This window comes from Saccostrea cucullata, unplaced genomic scaffold (genome assembly GCF_032062105.1).
Source record: "Saccostrea cucullata isolate Sc308-1 unplaced genomic scaffold, CSIRO_AGI_Scuc_v1 ctg762, whole genome shotgun sequence".
Lineage (NCBI taxonomy): Eukaryota > Metazoa > Mollusca > Bivalvia > Ostreida > Ostreidae > Saccostrea > Saccostrea cuccullata.
In genome coordinates, this window is record NW_026917963.1 from 51010 (window position 1) to 68657 (window position 17648).

General features: G+C 31.1%; 1 protein-coding gene across 1 annotated transcript; it reads left to right on the forward strand.

Annotated features, from left to right (window-relative positions):
- Positions 1 to 10227: 10227 nt before the first annotated feature.
- LOC134268417 (deleted in malignant brain tumors 1 protein-like) lies at positions 10228 to 15132 on the forward strand. Its single transcript, XM_062750706.1, has 11 exons — positions 10228 to 10270; positions 10373 to 10393; positions 10549 to 10572; positions 10814 to 10958; positions 11178 to 11335; positions 12224 to 12391; positions 12886 to 13026; positions 13424 to 13632; positions 13960 to 14312; positions 14555 to 14805; positions 14978 to 15132. The coding sequence occupies exons 1-11, from the start codon at positions 10228 to 10230 to the stop codon at positions 15130 to 15132; spliced, it is 1668 nt and encodes a 555-aa protein (XP_062606690.1).
- The last annotated feature ends 2516 nt before the right edge of the window (positions 15133 to 17648 follow it).

Genomic DNA, 17648 nt, shown 5'->3' on the forward strand with positions numbered 1-17648 from the left:
TGTACAGAAAGAACAGAAATCTGTAATTTTGTTATTTTTTGCATTCACGTACTTTATTGTTTCTAATACTTTTAACTGTTGTTGATTTTTGTGTACTTATCATTTATGTTTTATTTATCATATTAAATTTTAATTGGTCTGTTTTTCATATTAGTCATATGAAAGCGTAACATATGGGTATACATGTATGCTTTAAATACATATATTGTTGCATGAATAATCAGATTACTAGTATCTCTCGGGGAGTTCTTGAATGAATATGAAAGGTAACACCTTTAGTACCTTGGAAATCAACCTCAAAGCGGAGAACCCCCATTTGTTCATAAGTGTTGGTTTCGTCAAGTGTATATTTTTATCCAAACATATATGGCCAAATTTTAAACCTGAATAAAGGTACACATACATTGCACCCGATGACATAAACTAGAAATAAGCATGTAGTCGACATGGGATGCTCATTCCTATTAAGCTCCTAATTCTATTTCAGGTCATTACCGATGTCCTGGTTTTTGTCCTCTTCAGAATTGTTTTAATTTGTTCGAAGGATTTTTGATATTTCATTGTTAAACGTTAACATTTTCAAATTCTTAAACCTAAAATACTCAGGACATGTTCTTGCCTACCGAATCAGTTCTGAGATACAAACACCTTATTTAAAGTGTTTCAAAAGTTTTGATAGTTCCTCTCACATATAAAATCTGATTGTTTGAACCAGATGTGTGAATTGAAGTAATCAGAAAAGGCTTTGTTTGCGAATACCAGGAGGAAATGAGAAGATAACAGTATACTTGTACTATTGCGTCAAAATAAGATACTGATGAAGACCTACTAAATTTGACCTTAAGTCCTCTTAAGTAGACTTTTATCGGGTGTCTCGTACCTTTATCTTGACGAGGGTGATGTTTGATCAGTTATTGACACTGACTAGGACACGTGTAGTACATCTGGGTATTTTATGTAATAAGAACAATATACAGTACATTTTATAATAATACTCATTAAATATATATTGTATTTTATTTTTTTTTTTAAATTAAGTGAAATTTTAAAAACATGTTTAAGTAATTGATTGAAACAAAATTATGAAAATTAAAAATTTATAATTAAATAATTTTTACTACTGGTAATATGTTTAACAAAGAATTAAACCATCCAGGTATACTATAATAAGCCTTTTCAAAACTACAACACCGATTTAAACAGGTTTTAACACAAAGTTTAGAAACTGTCATGAAATGCTGGTATTAGAAAGTTAATTATTCAAGTGTTTTAGTAATATGTTTAATTATCGTGTTAGAATTTAAAAAAGAAATATGTTCACCATCCAGAATTTCCATTTTCATTAACTAGAGATGCTGAAATTAATTGGAAAGGTTACATGAACAATGTGTTTTGGTTCAAGTAGAAAAGGCTTGTAACAATATATATTTTTCGTAATTATTAGTCCCCTACAGGTGAGACCAGAGATACCCGGTACTATATGTTTCATACTAGTATCAGGTTGTCCGTCCGTCTGTCTAGCTGTTCGTCCGTACGTTTCTCCGTCCTTCTGTCAGTCTGTCCCACTTGGTTTTCCGCAATTTTTTTCTAAATGTTTGCAGACATTGAGCTGATTATTGATATGTGAGTGATCCTTGATACGTTACATATCAAATTTGCATTTCGTTCCGCTTCATTGATTATTGAAGGAATTATGGCATTTTTATTTTTAATTATTGGGTTCACGAACGGGTTCGTGGTGCACTAGATTAGTTTATGACCATGTTTGCCTTATGATTCGATGGAAGGTGTTTGGTATACCAACAAACTGAAAAATCAGAAGCTGGACGTCATACCTGGCGATTGACGATTAACTTTGAACAGTGAGCAGTTAGGCAAATTTATGATCTTGGTTGGAAAATTGTCAAATTTTATCAAAAGAAAAAACTTCGCAATCTTTTGGAACTGCTAATTAATATCTCAGAAGGATTAACTTAGTACTTATTAAATAAAATAAAAATTAAATACAGTGTCAAATTTATGCTTCAAGCGATTTTTATCAGACGCACGATTTCATAATAAAGTCACAAACGCCACGAGTTCCGTTTTGACGTCATTAGTGTTGCGCAGACAACTATTTTGTAAGATTTGTTTACCTGAGAAAAATATTATTTATGGAGATTATTTATTTATTTTTTATTGATATAATTAATATATTTGATTTTAAAAAGATTCTGGTGGCCATCGTTGGCAATAGTTTTGTTGAATGAGTCACATGGAATTCAACCACCTCTTTTAAGTCAGCAGATTTAAAATACTGAGGTCGTTTTTATCTTGTTAGAAATATAACCTTAACCATTAGGTTGTTTCATTTTTGGCCTTTGTCTTTTTGTTGTTGTTGTTGTTTTTAATGACAGGGAAATACCCTTCTAGCTAAACAAGAGATCGCGGCGGGTGTGACCGGTCGAAGGGGATGCGTACACCTTCAAGGTACCTTATCCTACATCTGGAAATTTCTCTAGTGGTATGTATTTTATGTCGTGTTGACAATTTTGTGTTGTTTATATATTGTAATTAGATTATTACTTTGAATGTTTGTTAACTCCAACTTATAGCGGTACTCAGTTATAGTCGTAAGAATTTTCCTGCATTACAAATTGATATACACATTTACAATATGGACCAGACCAGATTAGAAGAGAAAAATTAAAAGACCGATGCAGCTGAGAAAAATTTCAATGTATATACAAGAAACAATTGCAAGGATTGAACAGTCTCGTTAAGTCTGTGCTTAAGTCATTTCTTAAGTTCGATGGTCGATACAATGACCTTGTCAGCAAATACAATTTATCATTAAGTCAAATTCTGACTGACGTATTTAATTCAAATTGTTGGGTCATTATTTACACAATTGTCGACGGATTTTTCCGTTATTTCCCAACCATGGCACGGAGCTAACGGCGGGGGAAGGGATGGTGCGGTCGGCATGGGATGCTCACTCCTCCATCGCACCTGATCCCACCTCTGTGTATTGGACGTCCCATTTTCCTCTGCTCCAATTTGGTATTGTTTTGTGTTCTTTTTGACCATTAATTCTGTTCATTATTTAAAGAATGAAGATTATTTCAACTTTTGTTATACGATATACCATAACTTGAGGCAGTTTACGCTTTATAAACCGGTTTATAAAAAAGCGTAAACTGCCCCAAGTTATGATATACTATGAAATAAGCATATTTTAATTTCAAGACAACATGAACAAAGAGACAAGCGGAAAAAGGCTTAATACGTTTTTGATGTAACTCATTGTGACGTAGGCAAGTTATGTTTTACAAAATGGATTAAATCATTTACCCAATCAAATGACGTGTTACAACTAATATCAAATTATTTCCATATATTTCATATTCAATTTAAGCATAGATTACTACTACTATGAAAACTAGAAAACTACTATGGATTGATTTTATTGCAAGACTTTTCAAATCAAGGTGGGTATTTTATCAATTTAGAAATGTCAATCGTTTGATAATAGAAAGAAAATCACACGGGTTTTTATTTTTCGTGGTATTAAGATCTTACTTGCTTCGGGTATAGCAATTTGATGTTAAACTGGGCTTCAATTTTAAACATTTTATTCTTTTATAGAGTCTGATATCTTCATTGAAAAATAAAATATGTAGTTATGAGTTCGTAGTTTTTTTTTTCATTACTTTGAATTAAAATATGACCTTGGCCTGTAATGCTCTCAAATCTCTTGTCTTTTGCATACATAGCTTTACATATAAATATTGTTTAAAACATAATTCAAGGTGAAAAAAAAATACATATTCTATATATTCCCTGAATAATCTCATTTTTTTTATAAATGGTTTTGAATAGAAAACACACCTTTTGTCAAATGCATTTAGGGAATACAGTTGTGAAATACAGCCTTTAGTCACGTGATAAGAGGAAAATACTTAAAATACGAATAAGGTCACGTTAAACACAGATTAAAGTACTCTAATTTGCTGTAACCCGAAGTTAAAAATGAAGATATTATTTCTTATATTTATGGTAAGAAATTTTGTGAAAACCTATCAAATTATAAACGTCAAAGAGTGATTGAATTAGATGAAGGGAAAAAAGTAAAAATAAAAAATCAAATAAATGGATACTTTTTGTTTATTTATATTTTTTCTTGTTACTAATTTTAATTCAACTTTATAATATATGTTTTATTCTGATAATCTAACTTATAAGTACTACAGGAGATGTAAGTTAGATTATCAGAGACAAAGTTAAACATATTTTATGAAATTAAATCAAAATTATTTAACAGGAAAAGAAACATTAAAAGATAAAAAGTATTCCTTTATTTGCACTATACTATTTGTTTATATTGTATTTATACTGTAGGAGATTTTTAATTATATTTTTATTGAATTAGTCAAGTTTATACAAATGCACATATTAAACAACATCGTCCTTCTTTTATTAACAAATGACATCTGTTATAAAAACAAACAAACAAACAAACAAACAAACAAACGAATGCTTGAAGAAAAGGGAAATCAGCTAAAGAGGAGTTTGTCTCAATTAAGAATTATTTTTTTAATAATGATTTTAAAATGTTTTTTACTAAAATAAAATTTTAAATTTTTTTTACTGAAATTAAATAAGTGTGCATTTTTGATAATATTTAATCTTTGTAGACATACCTTGATTGAAAGGATCCCTTAATTAATTTGTGTGTGTTTTTTTTATTTCAGCATTCTTGTTTAATGGAGCATATTTGTATGTATTTCTTGTACTTTAATTTACTCTACAATTTACAGTAAAATATAGACATTTTAATTTAAAAAAAAGAAGGTATTTTTATCTAATACACATGTAGTATTATAAGTATGATTAATTGATTATTAATTTCTAGGCACACAAGGAATGACAAATCCACATATTTTAGGTAAAATCTTTTATATATAACATATAAACTGTTTCAAAAATAAAGCGTTATTAAATAAATACTTATAAACTATATTTCTGTAATTCAATGATTTTTATTGTGTAAAAAATGTAAAAGCAAGGCCTAAAATAAAAATAAGTTTGTTTGCAGTTGCCTACCGACCAACTGAAAATGCACCCGACCCAAACTTTTTTTAGCCATTTTGTAATTTTATTTTTTTTTCAGTAAGAGTTTTTCAGAATATTGAAACTGTATCTTTTTCAAATTTTGACTTTTGTTTTTTTCAATCAGTGGTTTATAAAAAATGCTTATTCATGTGTAGTAGGTCTATGAAAACCTCTTTTATTTTTATCTAAAAAAAATCCAATTTTTTTTCCAAATGAGAACTTATAGGGCGGCAACTGCAAACAAAGAATTTTTTAAGTTTGGCCCAACTTTTTCACTCAAATGAGAATTGAGCGGAGTATTATGATAAGGTACATCGTTTTTACATGCACATTGCACTATTCTAGCACATGAATTTAAAATCTTATCACATCTAAATTTAGGCACGTGTATCAAAAGTCATAGTTAAATTTGACCTCCCACCACTTTTTTACCCGTTTATGCAAAGGCTATTTTATCTTTTAAAGAAAAGTGCATTTTCTTTGTTTTATTTTACATCTAAGACAAGATCTTATATCTGAAGTTTCGTAAGAAATATAAGCTTTAATAAAAAGAAAAACAAACACATCAATCATATTATGTTTATATATTAATTGGTCTTAACTGGATTTAACCCCTTACATGGCATATACGCATTTCTATGCATCTGACTTACAAATTGAGTATAGTGTGAAAAATTATTCATAACTTCGTTAATACTGCAAATATCAAAATAAATCTTGGACTGTAGGATAGAAAAAAATAATTACGATAAAATAATATACAGAAATTCTTTTATTGATTGTACCAGTTTTTTGCTAGCTTGAGTTAAACTTTGTGCACTATTTGAGAGATTTTGCCATATCAAATCAATGCACGGGTAACACGTTATATGTAAAAATGCTAAATTCTGGTGATTACCTCCCAACCCCAACCCCCAATCCCCCAACCCCCCAAATACTTGAAATTGGTTTGTAAAAAATGTACAACATGCTCATTATTTTCAACACAACAATAAAATTTTTTTTTATTATATTTAACTAAGCAAATAAACTAGAATGAAACTTATTCTTGAATAAATGGAAATTCCAGCATGATTGTAGTGTATTTCGTTGCCATGGCAACTGAAATGATATTTTTATGATCATTTTCAGAAATTACACAATACCTGCTTTCGTAATTGCAAAAATTACAAAAAATACTAAAAAAAAAATGCATCGAAATCTTAATATCAATTTGTCTAGAAATGCTTAAAATCTTTGTCAAGATTAAATACAATAAATTTCCATCCGTAGTTTAATAACAATACATGTATTTAGGTGATTATTCATAAATTATGGAAACCTAATTGGTTTTTGTATATAAGTTGCTTTGAATATTTCTGTGTTTCATTCTTTGGAAATTTTTTTTTAATTGACTTGTTTGTTAATACTGAAATGCTTTCTTGACATAAAGCACATACAACAATAAAAACAACACAATCAACGAAACTTACGACACAGCAAAGGACCTCCAAGTTAACCATTCCAAGTAGGTATATAGAGGATATTCTCTTGTAATTACAACGTAGCATCTGAAAAAAAATTTAAGTTCATTTTATTAATATTAAATCTTTCCTGTTATTCTAGTGTGGTTATATAAAAATAATTTATGATTCATTGTTTGTTATCGTTTGCATCTTTGCTTTTGGGGTTTCTACTTTTTTTTTTATAAAAGAAAGTTTTTGTTCTTAAAACATGTATGCAATCCACAAGTGTAATATCTTCTTTCTTAACTTACAGTTTATGCACGCACCATAGGTAAGTAGTTATGTTATCTTTGATTGAAGTTATGTTTGAATAGTTATATAGTTATCGTATATATATATATATATATATATATATATATATATATATATATATATATATATATATATATATATATATATATATATATATATATATATATATATATATATATATATGGCTGAGTCACAATATAATGATATGGATTTGCGGGGCTGATATCCGTATCAGCCCTGCAAATCCATATCAGCCCTGCAGGGCTATATATTTATCACACTCTTAGTAAATTAAACCACAATAACAGTACTTGTGATCATACACAATTTTTGGTGGGTTCATATAATTTTAACTTTTTGAAAATAAGGTTAATCATAATTTACAAATACATGTAATACTATAGAATATTTTCAAATTACGGATAGTGCGTTGAAATAGAAGTAGAAACAAACCCAAATCGTATGAGACATAAGACTATGTACATGTATGTAAGAATATATTATATACTTATTTTCTTCTCAACTGAATGTGTTCTGTATTTTATTACTAAGTATGTAATAAATATAATAAAACATACCCTTTTCCACATCACATCCTGTATATACCAATATCAGCCCTCGGGCCTTCGGCCCTCTGGCTGATATTATATATATCGGGCTGATACAGGATGTGATATGGAAAAGGGTATGTATTATTCTCTCTCTCTCTCTCTCTCTCTCTCTCTCTCTCTCTCTCTCTCTCTCTCTCTCTCTCTCTCTCTCTATATATATATATATATATATATATATATATATATATATATATATATATATATATATATATATATATATATATATATATATATATATATATATATATATATATATATATATATATATATATATATATATATATATATATATATATATATATATATATTATGCAGTATAATGTGCGTTATTTCTTTGTTAATATATTACTCATTGCTCTCTTAATAAAAAATGTTCTTTAAAGAAACGTATTTTTCCCCTGCAAAATGAGAAATATAATGTTGAGCCAGGTTATAAGTTTATTTTTCATTAACGGGCTACTTTAATAATTTCTTGCAGACATTTTCAATGATATATCTTATGATACCCACTACCCCTTTCAATAACTTTATTATTATAATATGAAATATAACCAAGCAGACTAAAGTTTATATAAATGTTGAATTGAATTAACAATATCTCCTGATGACATTTTCAACAACTTGAAGGCGTATCTGATGTTCAGTTTCCTTATCGACACCGAGGGCATGTAAAGCTCAATGGCCGGGAAATTTGTTACAGTTCCTTTACTAAAACGGCAGGAGAGGCCATGTGTAATTCCAAAGGTTTAAAGTTCAGCTCTTATTCAAGGTATGTAAATCGAATCAAGGTGCTTGAGGACAGGACCCCCCACCCCCATCGATATAGACCCTGGGTCTTTTCAACTTTTTTCTCATAAATTATCTTTCAATGACATATTTGTGATAAAATCTTTACCAACAATTCGAAAAATTACCTAAAACAAACGTATTATAAAATCTACTCTACTTTCTTATATATAAAAGTTAATTTATATATATATATGTGGGATAGAAATTTTTATAAAATGTTTGTTTAAGGAAATTATCTGATTTTATAGAATAGATTAGATTACAAATGTGTCATCCATATATAATTTGTGTGAAAAAAAGTCTACAAGGCCCGCGGGTCTATATCGGGGGTCCTATCCTCAAGCACCTGTGAATCGAATAAGGTTCTACTACGTGTATTTGTATTATAGTGTAGCCTTTGTTATAATTGTATTTTTGCTATATGCTATGTTGTTGCGAGGAATTGCTTATAGTCTAGTGAGGAGATTGCTTGCCCCTGCTTTCGGCCTCTGCAAATTGGCTTAAAAGAAAACAAGTTATACAGTTAGATGCTTTTACTTAGGAAGAAACCGCAACTGAGGTTGTCAGGGCATGTTCGGCCATTATATACCCCAGGACCAGTTTCTAATGACATTTTCACAACTTGTTAACTTTTTCAGTACCCAGGTGACTTGTAAATTTGTAATATCTGTTTCATAAATTTGGTTTACACATTGTCTTAAAGATAATAAACTTGACCAATTTCAACATCTTTATCTTTACTCAAACACTGATCACGTTATAAAATATTTGATGAATTGATGAGTAACATCTAACTTTGCACTGGATATATTTTGTTTGATAATTTAATGTTTGCACGAATAAAATAAGCAAATGTTAAAGGTTAACCTTACTGGATATATGAATAACAGTGAAAATCAATAGATATTAAAACCCTGTTGAAATTTAATCTAAAAGTTTTGACCTGTAAGTGAGTTATGAGTCGACATCACATAATTCAAAATTTAAAGACAAAAATTTTGTGGAAAATGTGTTTCGAAGGTTTTTGCCTACCTCTTTAACTGCTCTCTAGAAACTTTTTTGTTTTAAATACTGTGAAGTCACTTATTTTCGTGGGGGTTTATTGTTCGTCAGGAATGGAGAGACCCATGAATTTATGACCACCACAAAATGTAAAAAAAAAATTATATTTATTATTATTATTATACGAAATCAAATCCCCACAAATCAATAGTTCTTTCTCGAACCTCGAAAATTTGCCCCACGAAAATATGTGATTTTGAATTTTGAAAAAAATTGTCTTCAATAAACAAGCTTTTCTTTCACCAACTAATTCTTTCCGTGTTTCAGAACCTTTGCTTACGATCGCTATCGGTCACAACTAATGTATTGTTCATCTCCCGTGCTATCCTCCTGTTATATTTTCCAACGATTCTGCGATGACGTTGTCAATCTTCATTGCACAGGTTTGTGTTTTCTGCTGTGAAATATGAAAATAACGAACAGAAATCAAACTTAAATGGTCATTGAAACCATACGTATTGGTAGTAGAGCAAACAGGGACTTGTTAAAACACCACACTCAAATGATGAATGAGTTGAGGTTACAGGGCGTTAACATAACTTTTGTGAATGAACACAATTTCTTACATTTACTTAACGACACACAAGTTTACTCTTGGGTTGATCTTTCAGGCAATTTAGTTTATGATTTATTAAACTAAATTTGACTTTTAAAAAAGTTCATTTACCTGATAAACACCCAGTTCATTTACCTGATAAACACCCAGTTCATTTAACTTATAAACACCCTCTAGTCACCTGATTTCGCTTGAAGTGCTTTTGTCTCTTTTACTTTCCTATTTTGTTTATAAGATCAAAAGCACCTGTGGTGATATAAGTTGTTTGGGATGAACATATTTTAATACAATTAAAGCAATATTACTGAGAATTGTAAATTACACGTTACTTACGACATGAAAAATAACCCCAACTAGGATGAGAAGAAGCTATAGTGTTGGTGGAAATCCAGTTACTAATAGTTTGAATTCTTAAGAAGGAATTTCATGAATATATTAGGTTTGTGTATATTTCTTCCTCAGCAAATAAAGAGTGTGATAAAATTAACTTTATTTTGAAATAGGTTATTCAACTGAGCCGATAGGTAAGTGATGCAGAATATAATTGTATGATTATATATATTTCCTTACCACACTCGACAAAGTATTTTCAAACTTGCATTACTGTATAATTTTTTTTGAAAAATAATTGTTTTTTCATTCGTTTTGTACATGTATATTGAATTGCTTTCTTTGACAGTTACAACAACCAGTGCTCCCACACGTAAGAGTTTTATATTACATCTTTAAATAAAATTAAAGAAACAATTCAAATAAATAATAGTTTTATTATTTAAAAAACCCAATAGATTATGCCGTGTAAACCAAAAAAATGCAACAAGAACCACCTGTAAAGAAGCTTAAATCTTTATGAAACTGGGGTCAGTCGCCATAATCTATATAAAGATGAGTAAATTTCATTCACATTTATTTTTGAACTACATGTGTAATTTTCTGTTTTGAAGTTGTGCGACTTGTAAATGGAAGATTTGAAACTGAAGGCAGAGTAGAACTGCTGCATGATGGGAAATGGGGAACGGTCTGTGATGACGATTTTGACATTCCCGACGGCGACGTCATCTGTAAAATGCTGGGATATAAAGGGGCCAAGTACAAATTCTTTCTCTCTTTTTTTCAAGTAAAGTCGTTTTTTCTCGAACCTTCACCTTTTCCTGTTGGTTTTATAGTTATGAAATATTACTGTTCTCTGTGTTCTGTGCCCGGCAAAACATTCTTTTCACCATCAGAATCAGAATTGCTGCAAACCCAATATGCTGTTATGTCTGTCACTAGTGTATATATTTTTATATGGAGTAATTTCTCTTGCAGTCGTGTATTTAGGACCGCTTATTTCTCCAATGGGTATGGTCCTATCTGGCAGGATAATTTACACTGTCTAGGCAATGAGACAGATATAGGAGACTGCGCCTCCAATGGTTGGGGGAACACAGACTGTGGACATGGGGAGGACGCTGGAGTTTCTTGTGGTGAGTAGTTTTGTCACTGTTGTGAGTAGTTTTGTTACTGTGTAGGGAATTGTAGATGACTGCCTGTGGTATTGGATTCCAAAGGCATCGTAGTTTTGCTAATGGATGCAGTAATGAATGAGTGTCTTGTGATGAGTAGTTTTGTCAGAGTTGTAAGTAGTTATGTCACTGTGTAGAGAATTGTATTGGTGACTGCTCCAATGCTCGGGCTAATGGATGCTGGAGTGTCTTGTGGTGAGTAGTTTTGTCACTGTTGTGAGTAGTTTTGTCCCTGTGTACAGAATTGTATCAGTGACAGCTCCAGTGCTCGGGGTAATGGATGCCGGAGTTTCTTGTGGTGAGTACTTTTGTCTCTGTGTAAGGAATTAAATAGGTGACTGTGATTCCAAAGGCTCGAGGTATCACGGACATTAGAAACTGAATTGCTATATTGTGAGTAGTTTTTTCACTATCCCTGTATAGGTAAATTTTATATGAATGTGTCTCGAATGCTCTGGGTAACATGGACAGTGGACGCTGAATTAAAATTAAGTGAAAAGAGCGTTATCGAACTATGATACAGACATAATGTTTCTTGAGTGATGAGAGTTATTTCTAAAATTTAACATTATAAGAGATTTAAAGTCAAAACGAAGTTGCTAATTTGTGCAAAATTAATGTATCCATACCTTTATTTTTTTTTTTACAAATGTAACTTACATATTGTATTTTTCCATTTTCTCCTATGAACACCTTTTCTATATTCATATGGTGCTACATTAGTTTAAAATATATTTTATTCATTAAGAAATGGTGCTACATTAGCCTTTTATCTATTACATAGAACACTATTTAACTATTTCAATACTTTTTGCGATAATATCCACATCAGAGTGTTTTTTATTATAGATCCCATTGACTTTGGACAAGTTCCTTCCTTTCAAAGAACAACTAGGGGTAATCCTTGTGTTTTAACTTCTACTCCTTGCCTGAATGGCGGAACCTGCATTGTCAGCGCTAACTACGGATATACCTGTCAGTGTGCTCAGGGATTTGGGGGACCGTACTGTCGAAATGGTAAATTTTGTCCAATTCAAAAACAGTTCTTACATTATATTTGCTCTGTTCTATATGAACAGGGCTGTCTCCTTCTCATGGGTGATAAGGATTTTACATCTTATTTCAGTTTCCTGTGGAATTTTCGTTGAACATTAGATCAAGTTTTGTTTACAATGAAAGCATAATATATTCAGTTAGTGGTAAAATGTATAGACTAAACAAAATTTAAAAATGGTTAACTATATATAAAGTTTAGTCATTTTTCATTTCAGTACCTTTGAAACTTCATAATAGAGACATAATAATATATCCAACGAATGAATTATTTTAGAAAACTGTTGCAAACATGTTGTGGTCCTTCAAGATTCGCAAGGCATATATATTCATTATATTTTTTTTATCAAATATAATCTTAGGGGCCATACTGTTTTAGTCTTTCACTTTTTTGCAATATAGATTTTTTATTGAAAAAAAAATCTTTATATTAAATTCGTATTAAATTCTATTTTAAGGACTTGCACGAACAACACCAAAGGACGCTTGTCGTAGCAATCCTTGTCAAAATAACGGCACTTGTTATCAATCTAATCACCACAATGGGTATCATTGCTCGTGTTCGAGTGGCTTTACTGGGAACTCTTGTGAAACTATAGGTATGCAATGCAATACAAAAATAATCATCTATTTTTTTAAACTCTTATTGTAAACTTTTTGACTAACTCTATTTTATTTTTTTCTTAAAAGCATAATTGTGTTCCTCAGAAAATCTAAAATAAGTTGTAAAAATGTTGTTTCCAAAGACATATAGGTTTGTAATTACTTTTAGATTCTTAATCTCAGATTTGGGATTCGTATCAAAAACGCCAGACTGTTTTGATCAAATTAAGAGTTAATGGAATCATGCAGGCATCTGTTTTTGTTAAAAAAACAATAAATTATATAGTTTTGTTGCCAAAGATTGACTTGTTTCCATTAAAGAGCGAATTACTAGTAGTTGTTTTCATTTGTACATATTCAACAGAATTTAAGTTTATCTCAATATTATTATAGATATTGATGTAAACTCAATCGTATCAGTTGGATGTCTTGACAACGCATGGAACATTTCCGTATATCTTCCCTCTTTACAATCGAAATACCCGGATTTTAAGCCTAATGAATGTTATATAGGCATCGACAATATAAACTGCACAGGATATTTGAATGGAAGTTACTTATACTTCAGGCATGATTACTCGGAATGCAACACCAAAGAAAAGGTATTTTTGGTCTCAATTGTTTTAAAATATAAATGATATACAGATACTTTTAAATTTGTTATAATTAAATTCCTTTAAAATGCAAGTATCTGGTTTGATTTTAGTGCATCAAGTAATAATTCCTTACGATTTATTATTTCCGAAGACACATACAGAGAAAGTATTGAATCACACGAAATAAGTAAAATTTAAAATTTTGGTCGATCTAGTCATAAAATGATTTGTTTTCAAATTATAACCATCACTTTAGAATGGCCATTTCAATGATAGTTAAAATAATTAAATTTTGTCAATTAATACAAGTCTTCTTTTATTCCTTCTCTTCAGAATTTAACAGAAGGTTTGGAATACAGCAGTGAGCTGATGTGTCCCCGCCATGATCGACTTTACCACTTCATAATCCGAGAAGTGCGCCTCCGGAGAACTCTTCTCTGCAAATTCTTCTCTCTAAACAGTGCTTCCTCTACTTTAAGGGACCGACTTGTGCACCTTCAGTATTTTTCTGATCCTTCGCTTTCGCGCTCAAAGTCTTTTGATAATTCTCAAGTTGGAGATAAAGTATATGTAAGGGCATTTAGTGACGTCACAGATAGCCATCTCAAAATGAGGCTGTCCTATTGTTATACAACACCAGCAATCGTCACCGAATCAAAGATGCAATATTTCATAATTCGAAATGGGTAAAATATTTGATTCTTGCTTCTTCAGTCCAAGATTTCTATTGTCTATCATAAGATTGTAAGAAAAGTGCAAAACAGTATATCAGAAAATACAAATTTTAAGCTCTTGCTCATTACCTGCAACCTAATCGATCTTTTGGATTATGAATATACAACTTTCACAGAATAAAAAACGTTTTTCATGGTTCTGGCACACGTTTTGTACGAGAACTTACTGTATGAGTGGATGTATCATTTTGTAGGTGTGTAGTTGATCCAAATGCAGTGATCTTTTACCAGTCTACTCACGAAACAAGATTCTCTTTTGAGTATATTCAGTTCACCAACAGCCACGATTCTATCAGTCTATACTGTAACGCTACATTCTGTCATACAAACGATCATTCTCCCGCCTGTCAAACCACGTGTCATAGTCACGTGGTCAGAAGATTAAGGGGACATAAGAATGACATTGATTTATCAGATGAGGATGATACATTTAAAATGGATGTAGGCAAGTAAATACAATTGTTAATTTTGAAGGCAGTAACGAACCATAATAAAAATGACTTTGTACGTTTCCAATAAAGCATTTCTTAATGTAAAGGAGGAAAAAGTAGTCCCTCCATTGATAAGTTCAAACAGTAAGATGCATTTAATGTATGCTCAATCTTTATTACTTACAGATGACAAACAGGTGACAAATGTCAAGTCGAAGAAGGACTCAGCCTTGACGCCAGTGACTGTGATATCTGTGATTATTGGAGTCTGTGTTTTAGCGGTGTTAGCCATTGCAGTGATTGTGAAGACAAAACGAAACAGGACTACTCTGAAGTTGTGAAATTCTTATTTTTGTACCTCATTTAACTAAGAAAAGACACTTCCTTACGTGTCTCAATCTTCAAAGGGATGTCAGGAGATTTGATTTCTGTTTATATGTATTATGAGATATGACATTATTATCAACATCTTTTGCTGGTCGGGAATCGATAGAAATGTCTGTTTATTTATGTCAAAAAAGGTGTCAATCTTGACATTTCTCCTAATTGGAATATTTTACAGTGTATATGACATATTTGGTAATATTTGATTTTATTCTTTAAGTATTGTTTTGATAAATATAAAAATATTTTCCTCTTGTTTATAAAATATTTAAATTTACAGTTTCTGTACTAAACATAAAGTTACTAACCATTAAAAAACCGAGGTCACCGTATCGCAGAAGGTCAAAATTTTCGAGAGGAACGTTAAACAGCAATCAAACAATCCTCTTTCCTTCAAACTTATTTTAAATTATTTCATTATTCTTCGTTACTGGGTTGAAGCTTATTTTTCAAAACCCTCCATCTCTGCAAACAAGGTTTGGGGGTCTAAAAATATTCCTGCATGAATGTCTTCTTGTCAGAGCTTTCAATAATTCCAGGTTCTTGGCGATAAATTCCACACACGATAAATTAAAGTCCAGGCTTTTTTTATTATCATTGACAGCTTTTTTTCAATGAAAATGGAACCCGTAAATTTACTTACCTTGCCATTGGTCATTTGCAAAATTATTTTGTGAAAAAAACATTCTGATTTAAAACACAAGTATTCTGAAGTTGACATCAAAAAGATGCTAGAGTTTCTGATTAACAATATCTATGTTGTTTGGGGAGACCAGGTCTTCCAATCGTCCCGTTGTAAGAAGACCTATTTTTGTATTCATATGAAGCAGAATCTGTGGAAAATATGTGTGAAAAAAAGAAGAAAACACTTGCTGTGGCCTTCAACTTGACATTTAGATATATCGACGACGTATTGTCAATTAACAATGGTAATTTCCATTCTTATGTCGATACGATACATCCTGGTCAGGGGCGTAGCAACCGGGGGGGCAGGGGGGGGGGCGAAATAGGATTTTCGACTTTGGGCAACTTTTCCTTTTTTTTTTTATTTGCTAGTCAACTTTTTCAGGTAAGTAAAAAATTTTTTTTCTCTGGCTGCCCCCACCCACTTTCAAAAACGATGCTACGCCACTGCTGGTGAGCTTGAGATAAAAGATACCACAGAGTCTGACACATTTGTTTCCTATTTGGATATATTACTTGAATAAGACATTAATGGTAATCTAACAACCAAGGTCCTTTATAAACGGGATGACTTTAACTCTTCAATCGTCAACTTCCCTTAATTATGCAGCAATATGCCTTCATCACCTGCATACGGAGTTCATATATGTATATCTCAGTTGATTGGATACGCAAGAGTATGCTCTACGTATGAACATTTTTATAAAACGAGGTAAATTATTGACAAACAAGTTGATGTATCAAGAATGTAAGCAGACGCGTTTAAAGTCATCATTTCGTAAGTTCTATGGTCGATACAATGACCTTGTAAGCAAATAAAATTTATCATTGAGTCAAATGCTGACTGACGTTTTTCATACTAATTGTTAGTCCATTATTTATACACTGAATTGACGACGTATTTTCCCGTTATTTCCCGATCATGACAAGGAGCACACGGTGAGCGGTTGTGACCGGTCGGCAGAGGTTGCTCACTCCTCCATGGCACCTGATCCCACCTCTGATGTTTTGGAGGTCCTTGTTTGCTCTGCTCCTGTTTTGTATTGTTTTATCGACATTCAGTCTTGAATACTGTTCGTTATCTCCATATGTTTCATTGGCAAAAGTATTGATAATAACATTGGTATGTCATGAACTGAGATCAGGGTTACCACCAATTTGGTATAAATTTCTCAAAAATTTTCACAATCTTGTCACGTGACTCTAACACACATGAAGACATGAAAATACACATTACACACAAAATCTTGATGTAAGGATTGTTAACGTTATAATAAGTATATTTTTGATTGAATTCCTTAAATAGATTTTTCGTAAGTTTTCTGACAATTTGAAAAATAAAAAAGTCAGTTTAGCATGAGAGAATGTATTTGTAAACTTGTGGTCTTCTTGTTTAAATGAGATTAATATCGAGTTCGTTTCATCAACTTTTTTGTCAATAGTCGATAACTTGCCTTATTCCTCTACGTAAAGCATACTCTTGCGTAACGAAACAGCTGGGAGATGAGGGAAGTATTGACAAGGGAAAAGTTATCTTGTTTATCAAATATTTTTTTTTTTGTAATTTTACAATTACATGTAATGTATATTTCTAGTAAGATATTCAAATATAAAACAGATGTGTAAGACTCCTTGGAATCTTTTATTTTGAGTACATGGAGACATACATGTTTGGTATCAGTGTAGCAATTAAAAAAGGATATTGTTATTTGATAAAACGACTTCGATAATTCCTAAAGGTTGAATTGAAGGTCACAACAAGAAACATCTTTTTATATTAAGTTTCTTA

Bases quoted from the DNA above. Each gene is read 5' to 3' on its own strand.
- LOC134268417 (XM_062750706.1), top strand. From the start codon at position 10,228: ATGAGAAGAAGCTATAGTGTTGGTGGAAATCCAGTTACTAATA. The intron at 11,336-12,223 runs GTGAGTAGTTTT...TTTTTATTATAG, and splicing joins GGACGCTGGAGTTTCTTGTG to ATCCCATTGACTTTGGACAA. The intron at 14,806-14,977 runs GCAAGTAAATAC...TATTACTTACAG, and splicing joins TACATTTAAAATGGATGTAG to ATGACAAACAGGTGACAAAT.